We start from the raw sequence: 14,053 nt of genomic DNA, 5'->3' as shown, positions 1-14,053 counted from the left end.
CCACAGTGCAGCAGCTTTCCTCCCACTTCCTCCCCATAGCTACCTCCTCCTTGTGTCCTTCCCTCCCATGCACTCCTGCCCCCGAACTGTCTCCCTGTGCACACACAGCCCTTCTATTCTTGCATGATTGATCTCTCCAAGGAGTGTATCTACCTAATATAAATTACAACACATATTTGAGAGACAATTCAATCCATCACATCATTATTCTCAAAGTTTATGGGTCTTTTACAAAGTATGTGTGGGCAGAGGCATGAGCACCTGAGTATTTCTTTGCATGCCCTGCTGTTGTAGAAGTCATTCTCATAGTTCAAGGAGGAGCCATGGATTGAACCCAGATCAGCAGCCTGGAAAGGAGACAGTGCCAATTCCCACTCACTTCTCAACTGGCTAATTGCACACAGGGCATGGGGCAGCATCCTCTAACTTCCCCTAACTTCACAGAGGTGAGAGAGAACCACCACTAGCAGCATGATCAGCCCAAGGCTGATTCCTATGAAACAGAGGTCAGGCATGCCACCGCCCTTCAACTTTTTTGCCAGTCCTACCAACTGTCCCTCCCATGCACTCTCTACTTCTCTGCCAGATTTTCTTAATTCATTGCAATGGCCATACAGAACTTATAGGCAATACTCACAATTATGGGGTTTATTAGGGAAGCAACAGGTTGCATTTGAGGTTCAGGAATGCCCAGGATACAGTTCTTTGATCATGACAGCCTCACTTCTGCCATGCCCATGGGCAGGCTTCTCTTTGGCCCTTAGCCTCTTGGCCTGGCCTCTGCCCTGCTAGGGCAAGTGTTAAAAAGCTCTTTTAGCTCTGCTGATAGGTGCACCTAAAGTTGGCAAGCCTTCTGGCCAAAGGAACTCCGCTTTCTTGCTCTGTGGGTCAGCAAGCCTACCACTTTGTCTCATGCTGGTCTCTGAGTTCTGCTGCCACCATCTCTTTGGCAAGGAGGTCCAGCACAGGGATCTTGGGTCCAAGGACATGTTCCACTCTTGGCTGTTTTCTATCTTGATGGTAGTGAGATAGATACCCCCTTCTGCCTCTTGGAGAGCTCATTTTAAGTGTAGCAGAATGACAAAACTGACCCCAATGCCATTACGATTCAATATACCTTATTTCCATAGTCCCACCCTCACAAGTGGACCATGTACTTTATCTACATTATTAGGAAGGTCTACCCTTGGTGGTTTGCAGGCATCTTTACGTTTGCATAGTCTCACTCAGTCATCTGATGAGAGTCACAAAGACCATGACTAGAACAGGAGCCATACCAAGTAATTTACTGCACTGTACTAGTGTTTGAAAATAGAACAAAGACTCTGTGTTGATTTATTCCTTAAGTCTCCTGTGAATTTGGTTTCCTTGGGGGTAATTTAAATTGAGTCACATTGAGGGATTCATTTGATAGTAGAAAGAACTGTTCTAATACAAATCTGCCACAAGTTAGGTAAATGACCATAGACAATTATGTTATCTCCTTGGCCTTTCTTTCTGTAAAAAATGAGGATATTGATTTAGACACATTATTTCACTCTTTGGGTTGAAAGTTAAGTAGAGATTGGTTGAGTTTAAGGTGGGAGCTCTGGTGGCATAGTACATAAGGTATTGACTGCTAACCAGAAGGCTGGAGGTTTAGACCTACCAGCCACTCCTCAGAAGGAAGATTGGGCAATCTACTTCCTTAGAGATATCGCCTTGGAAACACGAGGTGTTGCTATGAGTTGAATTGACTCTAGGGCAGTGAGTTTTGAGTTTAAGGTCAGCTCCTAGAATGAAGAGATTATCCTTTGCAGGTGATATATATTAAAGGGGAAGGGACATTCCTAAAAGATGTTAACTGGAGGTCATCTGAAACCAATTGAAAAAACTGCCATGATACAAAGTGAGAGTAGACCCATTTAGGGCTTGGTTTTAGGTACTAAAGGAGAAGTCTGTTGTTAGGAATCGTCTAGAGAGAGTGAGTGTATAGGCAGGGATGGAGATAACTTACATCATGTATTTTCTAGAGTATAAGTGAAGGCTGGATGAATCACTTTCTAAGCTGTATTTCCCAAACATTTGAAAATAAGGCCCTAAGAAAGTAGGTATCGCTTGGTGGGAATATACAGGGTTCGTTTTTGGCTTTTTATTTTTAGATAAAATTAGTTAGGGGATGAATAGTTGTAGGCATCTTAATTTTGGTAACAAATGTACAATTTGGTGGCATGTAATAAAGCCATCTAATTGTGTTGATATTGGTAGTTTCTGTGTTCATTGTGGGATTCAGATCAGATTGTTCCTTATACATAACATACAGTGCAAATCCACATCACTCTATTACCATCCAAACAGAATGCTCGTTGAAAGTGACAGTGTCCAGACTTCGTCTCACCTACTTTGGTCAGCCACTCCTTGGAAGGAAGATGGGGCAATCTACTTCCGTAATGATTCTGCCTCGGAAACCCATGAAGGGGTCACTATGAGTCAGGTCCGACTCTACAGCACATAACAACAACAACAACAACTTTGGTCATGTTGTCAGAAGGGACCATTCTCTGGAGAAGGATGTCATGCTTGGTAAAGTGGAGGGTCAATGAAAGAGGAGAAGGTCCTCAACAAGATGGATTGACATGGTGGTTGCAACAATTGGCTCAGTTACAGTAGGGATCGTGGGGCTGGCACAGGACCGGACAGTGTTTCATTCTATTGTACGTAGGGTCACTGTGAGTTGGAGAACTTACATAACAAAGACAGGCGGGGGGTTTTTTTTTTTTTTTTGGAAGCTTTTTTTTTTTTGGGACATTTTATTTTGTGTAAAATTGAGCTGCTGCTCTATATGTAGTCACTGTAGCTGTCTTGAACAAAAGCACCAGTGCTCTGCTTTTGAGACATTCTGAAGAGACATAAAGAGAGGAGAGCTCCTTGGTGTCTTTAAAGCAGCTTGGTTTTTTAAAGAAAAAAGTAAATATGAATGATTTTATGGAACACTGAAATAGTGCAGAAGGATATAAAGTAGTGCAGGCCAAAGAACAAACCACAATTTCCATTTTTATTATGGCTAGTGGTCATGCTGGCAGGACTGAATGTTTCCAAAGTTGTGTCACCTGAACGTCCTGCTGTGTTTTGTTTCTTTGGTCATCATCTTCTGTCTGATCGCTTATCTTCTAGCTGTGCTCCAGGTCATTTGTGTACGTTTGTTTTGGATAGCTTTTCTCATTTAATATGTTGCATGGTTACCATCAGATCATTAACCATTTCAAGCATTTTGTGGGAAAGATTTTTCTATGGCACATGGTCAGGTAAGCTATGACTCCGGTAAAGTATACCCGTCCTGAGGATTTATTTCAAAACATTGTGATTCTGTAAATTCTAAGATGTTAGTTTGTTTTTTTTTTTTTTAAATTAGGATTTGGGTGAAGATTTACAGAGTAAATTCACTTTTCATACAGCAGTTCACATATACTTTGTCTCATGTCATTGACCAAAATTTACAATGCAGCAGCTCCCCTCCCACTTCCTCCCCATAGTTACCTCCTCCCAGTGTCCATCCCTTCATACTCTTCTGCACCCTGAGTTATCTCCCTGTGCATAAGCAGCCCTTCCTTCTCCCATGATTGTTCTCTCCAGGGCGTGTGTCTACTTGAGGTAAATGTTTAACTCACATGCCTGTACTTTGTTTGGCTGGAAACCACAGTTGTGGGTTCAATTCCAGACCTGAAGGGCAACTAGGGGCCATAGTCTCAGTGGTTCCACTAGGCTCTATTGGACCAGCAAACCTGGTCCCCACCTTCTTTTTTTTTTTTTGCCTCCAAATGATTTTGAGTTTTGTACCACATTGTTCTCCCTCTTTATGCAGGATCTCCTACATCCCTTCCAAGTGGATGGCAGTGGTAGCTGGGCATCATCTAGTTCTTCTGGTCTCATAGTTGTATAGGTTGCAGATCTGATGGTGTACCAGTCGCTAGGACTGATTGTTTCCATTAATTTTGATTTTCTTCTTTCTTCTTGACGAGGAGAGACCCGTTGTTGCATCTAGATGGCAGCTTCCTAGCTTTTAAGGTCCCAGTCGCTACTTGCCAAAGTAGTAGGTGGAACAGTGTTTTGTATAGTATGTTATGCCAATTGAGCTTGATGTCCCCTGCGACTATGGTCCCAAGCCCGCAGGATCAACTACTCGGTCCCTCTGGATAGCTGGCTGTGACCAAGTAATGATCATAACCTTGCCCCTTGTCAGCTCTACTATAGACCTGGGAATTCTGATCATTCACATGAACTTATAGGCCCATTGTCTGCCAACCCTATATATGATCTTGGATACACTCTCCATTTAAACATACCTAATTGTTTAGCTCTAAGATGTTAGTTTTTTGCCATCCTTTTTTCTCCTATCAGACAGGAGCTCTGGTGGCATAGTCTCTAAGGCATTTGACTGCTAACCAAAAGGCTGGCGGTTCAAACCCACCAGCCACTCCTCAGAAGGAAGGTTGGGCAATCTACTTCTGTAGTGATACTGCTTTGGAAACCCAAGGAGGGGTCGGTAATATCGTGATTTTCTACTTAAAAGCTAAAGCAGGAAGATGTTCCTGTATAACATTCAGCCATTGTTTCCTTTTTTTTTTTTTAAAGTATTTTATTGTGGCTTGAGTGAAAGTTTACAGAGCGATTAGTTTCCCATTCACCAATTTACAGATTTTGTTTTGTGGCATCAGTTGTGATCCCTTCAATGTAACAGAACTTTTCCCACTTCTTCCCCTAAGTCCCCATTTCTTGCCTATCCCTGCCTTCTGAGCTTTGTTTTTGGGCAAATACTGTCCTTTTAGTCTCACATGGTTGATTGTCCTGAGGCACACGTTCTTCACAGGTGTTACTATTCACTTCATAGGCCTGTTCACAAATTGGCTGAAAGGTGATCTCTGGGAGTGGGTTCAGTTTCAGGTTTGAAGTGGGACTAAGCGCTATAGTCTGATGGGTTCCACTAGTCTCTGTCAGACTCATAAGTCTGATCTTTTTTATGATTTTGAATTTTGTTCTATATTTTCCTCCCATTTTGTCGCGGACTTTCTATTGTGATCCTGATCAGAGCAGTCAGTGGTGGTAGCTGGGCATCGTGTAGTTCTGGTCTCCAGCTAGTGGAGGCTGTGGTTCATGTGGTCTGTTAGTTCTTTGGGCTAATTATTTTCTTGAGTCTTTAATTTTCTTCAGTCTTCTTTGATCTGGATGGGAAGAGACCAATAGTTCTATCTAGATGGTCATTAGCAAGCTTTTAAGACCCCAGTTGCTACTCTCCAAAGTAGGATGTGGAACATTGTCTTTAAGGTCTGTGTAATGCCAGTTGAGCTAGACATCCCCTGAGATTATGGTCCTAAGCCCTTGAGCCCAGTAATTCAGTACCTCAAAGTGTTTGGTTATAGCAGAGAAGTTTGCATAACTTTGCTCCCTATATACTCTTCTGTATACCTGGATATACTGCAGCACATATAAATACATATGTAGAAATACCCTCTGCCACGCCTATATATGCTCATAGTTGTACCCCAAATGCCATCACACACCTGTTTGGCTTACATATCTACCAATGTATCCACTCATAAATAATTGTGTATTATTACTGTTATTTATGCTTTTTTACTCTTAAAAACCTTCCACTGTCTTCCTTTGCCTTGGTTATGTTATGCTGACCTCCTTCTTACTGTGTATTGCCTTTCCCTTCACTCAATACCTGTGTACTGTGTAGTTAGGAAAGAGCTCTGGTGGTATAGTGGGTAAGCCATTTGGTTGCTAACCAAGAGGTTGGTGGTTCAAATCCATTAGCTGCTCCATGGAAGGAATATGAGGCAATCTACTTCCATAAAGATTCACCGCCTTGAAACCCAACGGGTATCGCTATGAGTTGGAAGAGACTTGATGGCAATGGGTTTATCTAGTTAGTGATTTTTGTTTCCTCCCCCTCCCACCCCTGGTAACCATTGGAGAATGTTTCTTTCTGTATGTAAACCTTTTCTTGACATTTTATGATAGTGGTTATTGTTGTTGTTAGGTGCCATCAAGTCGTCTCCAACTCATAGTGACCCCATACACAGCAGAATGAAACACTGCTGAGTCCTGTGCCAGCCTTACGATCCTTGCTATGCACGAGCCCATTGTTGTAGCTGCTGTGTCAGTCCCTCTCATTGAGGGCCTTCCCCTTTTTTGTTAACCATCTGCTTTACCAAGCATGATATCCTTCAGGGAATAGTTTCTTCTGACAGCATGACCAAAGTAGGTGAGATGAAGTTTGGCCATTATTGCTTCCAAGGAGCATCCTGGCTGCACTTCTTCCAGGATAGATTTGTTAGTCCTTTTAGCAATCCATCGTACTCTGAGCGTTCTTCCAACACCACAACTCAAAAGCATTAACTCTTCTTTGGTCTTCCTTATTCATTGTCCAGCTCTCACATGCATATGAGGCGATTGAAAATACCAAATAACTTGGGTTAAGCACACCTTAGTCATCAAGGAGACATCTTTACTCTTTATGTCATGAAAGAGGTTTTTTGCAGCAGATTTGCCCAGTGCAATATGTTGTCTGATGTCTTGACTGCTGCTTACATTAGTGTTGATTGTAGAACCAAGCAATATGAAGTCCTTGACAACTTTAGTCTTTATCTATCATAAAGCTGTTTATTGGACCAGTTGTGAGGATTTTTGTTTACTTTATATTGAGGTGTAATCCATACTGCAGACTGTAGTCTTTAATCTTCATCAGTAAGTGCTTCAAGTCATCCTTACTTTCAGCAAAGTTGTGTCATCTATGTATCACAGGTTGTTAGTGAGTCTTCCTCCAATCCTTCTTCATATAATCCAGCTTCTTGGATTATTTGCTCAGTATACAAATTGAATAAGTATGATGAAAGGATACAACTCTGATGCACTCTCTTCTTGATTTTAAATCATGCGGTAATAGTGGTGTCACAATATTTGCCCTCTGTGATTACTTTATTTCACTAGCATTGTGTTTATCCACATTGTGTGATGTTTCGAAGATTCATTGTTGTTCTTTAATGTTGGATAATATTCCATTGTGTATATGTACCATAGTTGTTGATGTGTTTATCCACTGGTGGGCACTTAGGTTGTTTCTGTCTTTTTGCTTTTGTGATTAGTGCTGTAATTAATATGAATGTGCATGTTTGTGTCATGGCTCTTACTTCTGTAGGATATATACTTAGTAATGAGATTGTTGGATTATATTGTACCTCCATTTCTTAACTTTTTAAAGAAGTAACATACTGTTTTTTACGTTGGTTGTACCATTTAGCCGTCCTACTAGCAGTGTATGAGAGTTACAGTATCCCAACACCCTTACCAGCAGTTGTTTTCTGGTTTTTTTTTGGGGGGGGGGGTGAGTGCTGTTATTTCCATAGTGAGGTGATGCCTCATTGCTACTTTGATTTGCATCTCTCTAATGGTCATGAGCATCTCTTTATGTATTTGTTGGCTGCCTGAATGTCTACTTTGGTGAAATGTCTGTTCATATCCTTTGCCCATTTTTGAGTTAGATTATCTTTTTGTTGCTGAGGTATTGCCATTTTCTGTAAATTTTAGAGATTAGTCCTTTGTCAGATACGTCATTGCCAAAATTTTTTTCCCTGTCTATAGGTTCTCTTTTTACTTTTTCGGAGAAGTCTTTTGATGCACAAAAGTATTTCATTTTTAAGAGGTCCTAGCCATCTAGTTTATCTTCAGTTATTTGCAAATTTTTATTTCTATTTGATGAACTTATTTATGCTGTAAATTAGGGCTCATATGTTTTTCTTCCATGATCTTTATACTTTTAGGTTTTACTTTTAGCTCTTTGATCCATCTTGCATTAGATTTTGTATGTAGTGTGAGGTATGGATCCTGTTTGATTTTTCTGCAAATGGGTATTAAGTTCTGCCAGCACCATTTATTAAAGAAACTCTCTTTTCCATTTAATGGATTTTGGTCCTTTGTTGAAGATCAGCTGTCCGTAGGTGGATAGATTTCCTTCTGAATTCTCCATTCCATTGGTCTATGTGTTTGTTGTTGTACCAGTACCAGGCTGTGTGGACTATCGTGGTTGTATACTAGGTTCTGAAATCAAGAAGTGTGAAGCCTCCTGCTGTGATCATCATCTTCAGTGTTGTTGTTGTTGTGCGCCATTGAGTCAGACTCGACTCATAACTACCCCTCCTTGGGTTTCCAAGGCAGTATCACTACGGAAGTAGATTGCCCAACCTTCCTTCCGAGGAGTGGCTGGTGGGTTTGAACCACCAACCTTCTAGATAGCAGTCAAGTGCCGTAAGCACTATGCTACCAGAGCTCCTATCCAGGAGCTTTCCTTTCTATGAAAAGTTGGTGATTAGTTTTTCCAACTTGGAAACTGAATGGAATCTGGATTGTGATTACATTATATTAAAGATCACTTTTGGTAGTATTTCCATTTTCACAATGTTAAGTCTTCTATCTGTGAACATGGTATGTTCTTCCATTATGTAGGTCTCTTTTGGTTTCGTGCAGTAGTATTTTGTGTTTTGCAGTGTCTTTGTATAAGTCTTTTATGTTCCTGGTTAGTATTTCATCTTTTTGGTGACGATTATAAATGGTATTGTTTTCCTGATTTCTTTTTCAGAGTTCTTATTGGCGTAGAGGAATCCAACTGATTTTTGTATGCTGATCTTCTACCCTGCCACTTTGCTGAACCTTTCTATTCTATTAGTTCCAATAGCTTTCTTGTAGAATCTGTGGGAATTTCTGTATGTAACATCATCATGTGCAAACAGGGATATAACTTCTTTCTTACCAATTTGAATGCCTTTAATTTCTTCCTTGCCTTCCTAGTCTAGGTAGGACTTCCAGTGCAGTATTGACTAAGAATGGTTATAAAGGGCATCCTTGTTGAGTCCTGTTCTCAAGGGTAATGCTTTCAGTCTTTTTCCATTGAGAATAATGTTAGCTGTTGGTTTGTGTGTATACCCTTAATTATGTTGCGGAATTTTCCTTCTATTCCTATTTTGATGAGAGTTTTTATCAAGGAAAGGTGTTGAATTTTATTATGGCTTTTCTGCATCAATTAATGTGGTTTGTGGTTCTTTTCCTTTGGGTTATGTTGATTGATTTTTCAAATGTTGAACTAGTCTTACCTGGTGTGAATCCCACTTGGTCATGATTTATTGTATTGTTTATTTTGTTATGGTTTTAGATTATATTGGCTGGCATTTTGTTGAGAATTTTTTCATCTACATTCATGAGGTTTATCATTTTCTTTTTTAGTGGTATCTTTGCCTGGCTTTGGTATCAGTGTTATGTTTGCTTTATAGAATGAATTTGATAGTATACCATCCTTTTCTAGATTCTAGAATAGTTTCAGTAGTACTGGATTCATCTCCTCTCTGAATGTTTGATAGAATTATCCAGTGAAGCTGTCTGGGCCAGGACCTTTCATTTTGAGAGTTTCTTTTTCAGTTTCTTCTTTTGTTTTAGGTCTGTTCAAATTTTCTACCTCAGTCTGTGTTAGTTTAGGTACGTAATGTGTTTCTAGAAGTTTGTTCATTTCTTCTAGGTTTGTAAATTTGTTGTGAAGAGTTCTTCATAGTATTCTGTTATTATCCCTTTTAATTCAGTTGCTTCTAGTGACATCTCTTATTTCATTTATTTGTGTTACTTGCGTTTTCCCACTCTTTTCCTTTGTTAATTTGGCCAATGATTTGTCAATTTTATTAATCCCTTTAAAGGACCAACTTCTACTCTTGTTGATTGTTTTTATTTTTGTTTCATTTATTTCTGCTCTAATCTTTATTATCTCCTTTCTTCTGATGACTGTGGGTTTGTTTTGTTGCTCTTTTTCTATTAACAAATAGAATTGTTATTTCTGTTAATTTCTATTATTTGTTATTCTATTAACAAATGGAATTGCAGGGTTAAGGTTTTGATTCGGGCTCTTTATTCCTATTTGATGTTTGTTTATTGCTTTAAAGTGACCTCCGAGCACTGCTTTTGTTATGCCTCAGAGATTTTGATATGTTGTGTTTTCATTCTCATTTGATTCTAGAAATTATCATATTTCATTTGTTAATCCTTCTATTACCCAGGAATTTTTGAGCAGGGTGTTACTCAATTTCCATGTATTTGAGTTTTTTTCCTTGTTCTTTCTGTTACTGATGTCTAATTTTATAGCATTGTAATCCAAGAAGATGCTTTGTATTATTTCAGTGTTTTTTAATTTGTTGATGGTAATTTTGTTGTCTAACATATGTTTTAGTCTGGAGAAGACTGGAAAAGAATGTATACTGTGCTGTTGTTGGATGGAGTGTTTTGTATATTTCTATGCGCTTAAATTGGTTGATTGTGTTTAGTTCTTGTGTGTCTTTGCTGAGTTTCTAGTTCTGTCTTTCACTGAAAGTGTTGTATTAAAGTCCTCTGACTTACTGTGGAGTCATTTGTCTTTTCAATTCTGTTAAAGTTTGATTTATGTATTTCAGGGCTCTTTCATTGGGTGCATAGATATTTATTATGATTACCTCCTTTTGTTCAGTTGATCCTTTAATCATTATATACTCCATTTCCCTAATTTCAGACTTGTTAGGTGTATTTTATCTTGGAAAATTCTATGTCTTTGGATTCTTCTTTGTTTGAGTTGGTTTCTGGGTGATAATGTCATGTGTCTTAATCTCAGATTGTTGTCTGACATTGTTGGTTCTCTGTCCAAAGGACTTCCTTTAGTATTTTTTTTAAGTTGGTCTCATTTTTACACATTCCCTTAGTTTTTGTTTATCTGCAAATGCCCTAATGTTGCCATTGGAACTGAGGGACAGTTTTGCTGGATATGTAATTCTTGGTTGGCAGGGGGCGAATAGTGGGCAGAAGAAAGTAGGAGGGAGCAGTGGGAGGTGCACGTAACGTTGCACTGCCACTGCCTCTTTGCTGGGTCGGTGGAGGGCTGAAGAGAGCACTGCTGGGTCAGTAGGCCATAGCGTTAGGCCAGGTGATTGGGGCCATGCTGAAGTGGCCTTCTGCCACTTGGCAGGGTCAGCAGGCAGGGGGTGGGATGGCAGTTGATACTGAGTGGGGCCAAGGGGGAACACTTGTACCTTGGTCTCTGGCAGTCAGGGCTGCCAAGATAGGTAGTTTGTACCCCTAATCACCAGGAGGGTGGAGGATAGGGGAGAGTGTTTCTCTCCCTGGTCACTAAGACAGGTTGCTTAGGTTCTTCCCATTGGCTGCAGCCAGCAATTGGGACCTCATTTCACTCCAAGTATGTTTACACAGTTGCTCTGTATCAAGGTTTACCAACACTGTTATCACAGAAAAGATAGGCAAAGGTTAGAATGATATAAGATGATATAAATAATAGACCAGAGAAGATTAAAACTATAACACAGTTAGCAAGGCTGTTTCTGGATCATGATGACATGCAGAAGACTCACCCTTGTATTTCTTGTTTCCATCTTTCTCATGAGTTCTACATTTACATTTTTTTAACTATTTAAGGTTACATCTGGGTATTCCATGGATATCTCAAAAACCAAACCTTGATAATGTCTTTTATTATTCAGGGACACTCCCCATTTCCCCTTAAATTTCCACAAGCAAAGAAATTCTCTATTTGAAAAGTGTTCGGTCTTCAAGGATTCAGTTGGAAGTCCTGTCAGAAGTATAGCAGTGAACAGCAGATCTCTGAGAGAGAAATGGTGTGAAGAAATCTTATCTATAGATTTTCGTGGTTTCTCTGTTGTTATAGGTCCAGCATGTCTGGCATGCACCTAGTTAAGCAAGGTCGAGACCGAAAGAAAATAGACTCACAGCGAGATTTCACCGTGGCTTCTCCAGCAGAATTTGTTACTCGTTTTGGAGGCAATAAAGTGATTGAGAAGGTAAGTTGTAACTTGCTAAATGATTTTTTTCAAAAGTAGATGAAGTTTAATGCCTTGTTTTCTGTTTTTGCTGAAAACTGTTACTTGGATTTTTGGAGACTTTGCCTCTTTATATGGAATTACCCTTTTCTGCCTTCCTGCTGTTGTTGTTGTTGTTATGTGCCGTCGAGTCGGCCCCGACTCAGCGACCCCTCCTTGAGTTTCTGAGGCAGTGTCACTACGGAAGTAGGATTGCCCAACCTTCCTTCCAAGGAGTGGCTGGTGGGTTTGAACCGCCAGCCTTCTGGTTAGCAGTCAAGTGCCTTAGGCACTGTGCTACCAGAGCTCCCTTCTGCCTTCCTAGCATCCTATTAAATAATTTTACTGTCCAATAATATGTATTTAAAACTCAAAACCAAACTCACTGCCATTAAGTCGATTCCGATCATAGTGAGCCCCTTTGAGTTTCTAAGGTGGCAGATCTTTATGGAATTAGATTGCCCAGTCTTCCTTCCGCGGAGTGGCTGGTGGGTATGAACTGCCAGCCTTATGGTTAGCAGTCAAATGCCTTAGACATTATGCCACCAGAGTCTAATGAAGATGAAATAGTGGTTACTACGTACTTCTTGAAAGATCTTGTGATTTTACAGAGTTGGGCAGCACTGATCTGAGAGGGTATGAGGTATTAATTGGTTTGTGGCAGCAGGAAGATACTACGTGTCACAGCATTGCATTTAGAGCTAAGGAAGTAGAGTTTCAGAACAAAAGTTCTAAAACAGTTTGATATGCTATATCTTACTGGCTTCCACCAGGAATTTGAAAATATTTAGAGGGGATATACCACATGCGATACTTAGAAAGATTTCAGGTATTTTGAAATGTCACAAGTAATTTTGTGTCACTTTTATCTAAACCATGTCAGAGCTGAGAAGATGACTTGGTTGGAATAGCTTGCCGTGATTAAAGGATTGAACCCTGTAAGTCCTACTCCTGAAAGTATTATTCAGCGATGTTCTCTGTTAGTCTTCCAGTAAAAATAGATTATGTGTCTCCTTGCTTATGTTTCCTTGGGGCAAGGTTATAAGAGAAGTAAGGTGATGAAAAGTTAGTTTACAGAGAAGTCACAGGATGCTTTCATTCTTCACTGTTTTTCTTAGGAACACTCTTTTTATTTTATTTATTTATGTTGTGCTTTAGGTACAAATTTACAGACCAGAGTTTGTTATACATTCAACATTTCGTGTACATTTGGTTTCACTCCCCAGTTACCACCCCAAACCCTAACCCACTCTCCTCCCCTCTCTTCCCAGTAACCCCCACTCCATGGCCCTGTTAGTTAGGCACTCCTGTTGGTCCTGCATTTCCTCTGTGTGAATGGTGCCCCATGGTCAATTGTTCCAAGAGATGCATCTCCAGAGAATATGTGGGTGCATCACTCTGGGTTGAGTGGTCTATGTGTATGTCTTGTTTACTATTGGGCTGAGAGCAAGCCCCCAGGAGTGAGTTTTACTCCAAGCCTAAAGTGTATCCCAGGTCCATAGTATTGGGGGTCCCACCAGACTCCATCCAAACAGTATGAACACTCTTTTTAGCAGGCACATATTAAGGTATTTGGTTAGGTAGCATTTTAAAATAACATCATCTTGGTCATGTGGGAGCCTGGTGGTTCCTTACTGCTTACACCAGCAATAAGAATTCCTCATTGAAAATTTGATTTTTTGAGAGAATAGATGACATCTCTTTTTCTCTATCATTACCTTTCTTTTTCACTCTTCTTCAATTCCTGTCCTCTCATTCTCCCAGGTTCTTATTGCCAACAATGGCATTGCAGCAGTGAAATGCATGAGGTCAATTCGTCGGTGGTCTTATGAGATGTTTCGAAATGAGCGTGCAATCCGATTTGTTGTCATGGTCACACCTGAAGATCTTAAAGCCAATGCAGGTGAGTTATCAGTGTTAAGATATCATCATCCTCAACCATAAAGCATTGAATAGTACAGCCTTTAAAAAGGAGACTGTTAGCTTTGGGAAATTCCCAAACCCTAGGATTTCTAATGAAATCCCTTAAAAAGAATTTCTCTTTAAGGCAAACATTGCTGTATGAGCTGATAGAGGGGTGGACAGGCTGAACTATTAAGTATGTCTATGCACGGGAGAGTGTGCCCATGACCATATGTAGGGTTGGCAGACAATGTTTCTACAAGTATATTTGTATG

At 40.1% G+C, this 14,053-nt stretch overlaps 1 protein-coding gene across 1 annotated transcript in view; it reads left to right on the top strand.

The window, feature by feature from the left end:
• The window catches only part of ACACA (acetyl-CoA carboxylase alpha), a 260,973-nt gene that overhangs the window by 9,443 nt on the left and 237,477 nt on the right, over nt 1-14,053 (top strand). Inside the window, exons 3-4 of the mRNA XM_007947891.2 lie at nt 11,726-11,858; nt 13,641-13,779. Coding sequence (XP_007946082.2) covers nt 11,726-11,858; nt 13,641-13,779 — 272 coding nt within the window. The remainder of the gene's footprint in view (nt 1-11,725; nt 11,859-13,640; nt 13,780-14,053) is intronic.

Source organism: Orycteropus afer, unplaced genomic scaffold, assembly GCF_000298275.1.
Source record: "Orycteropus afer afer isolate SDZICR_OR568_19922 unplaced genomic scaffold, OryAfe1.0 scaffold00196, whole genome shotgun sequence".
Lineage (NCBI taxonomy): Eukaryota > Metazoa > Chordata > Mammalia > Tubulidentata > Orycteropodidae > Orycteropus > Orycteropus afer.
This window is presented reverse-complemented; position numbering and strand designations above follow the sequence as displayed.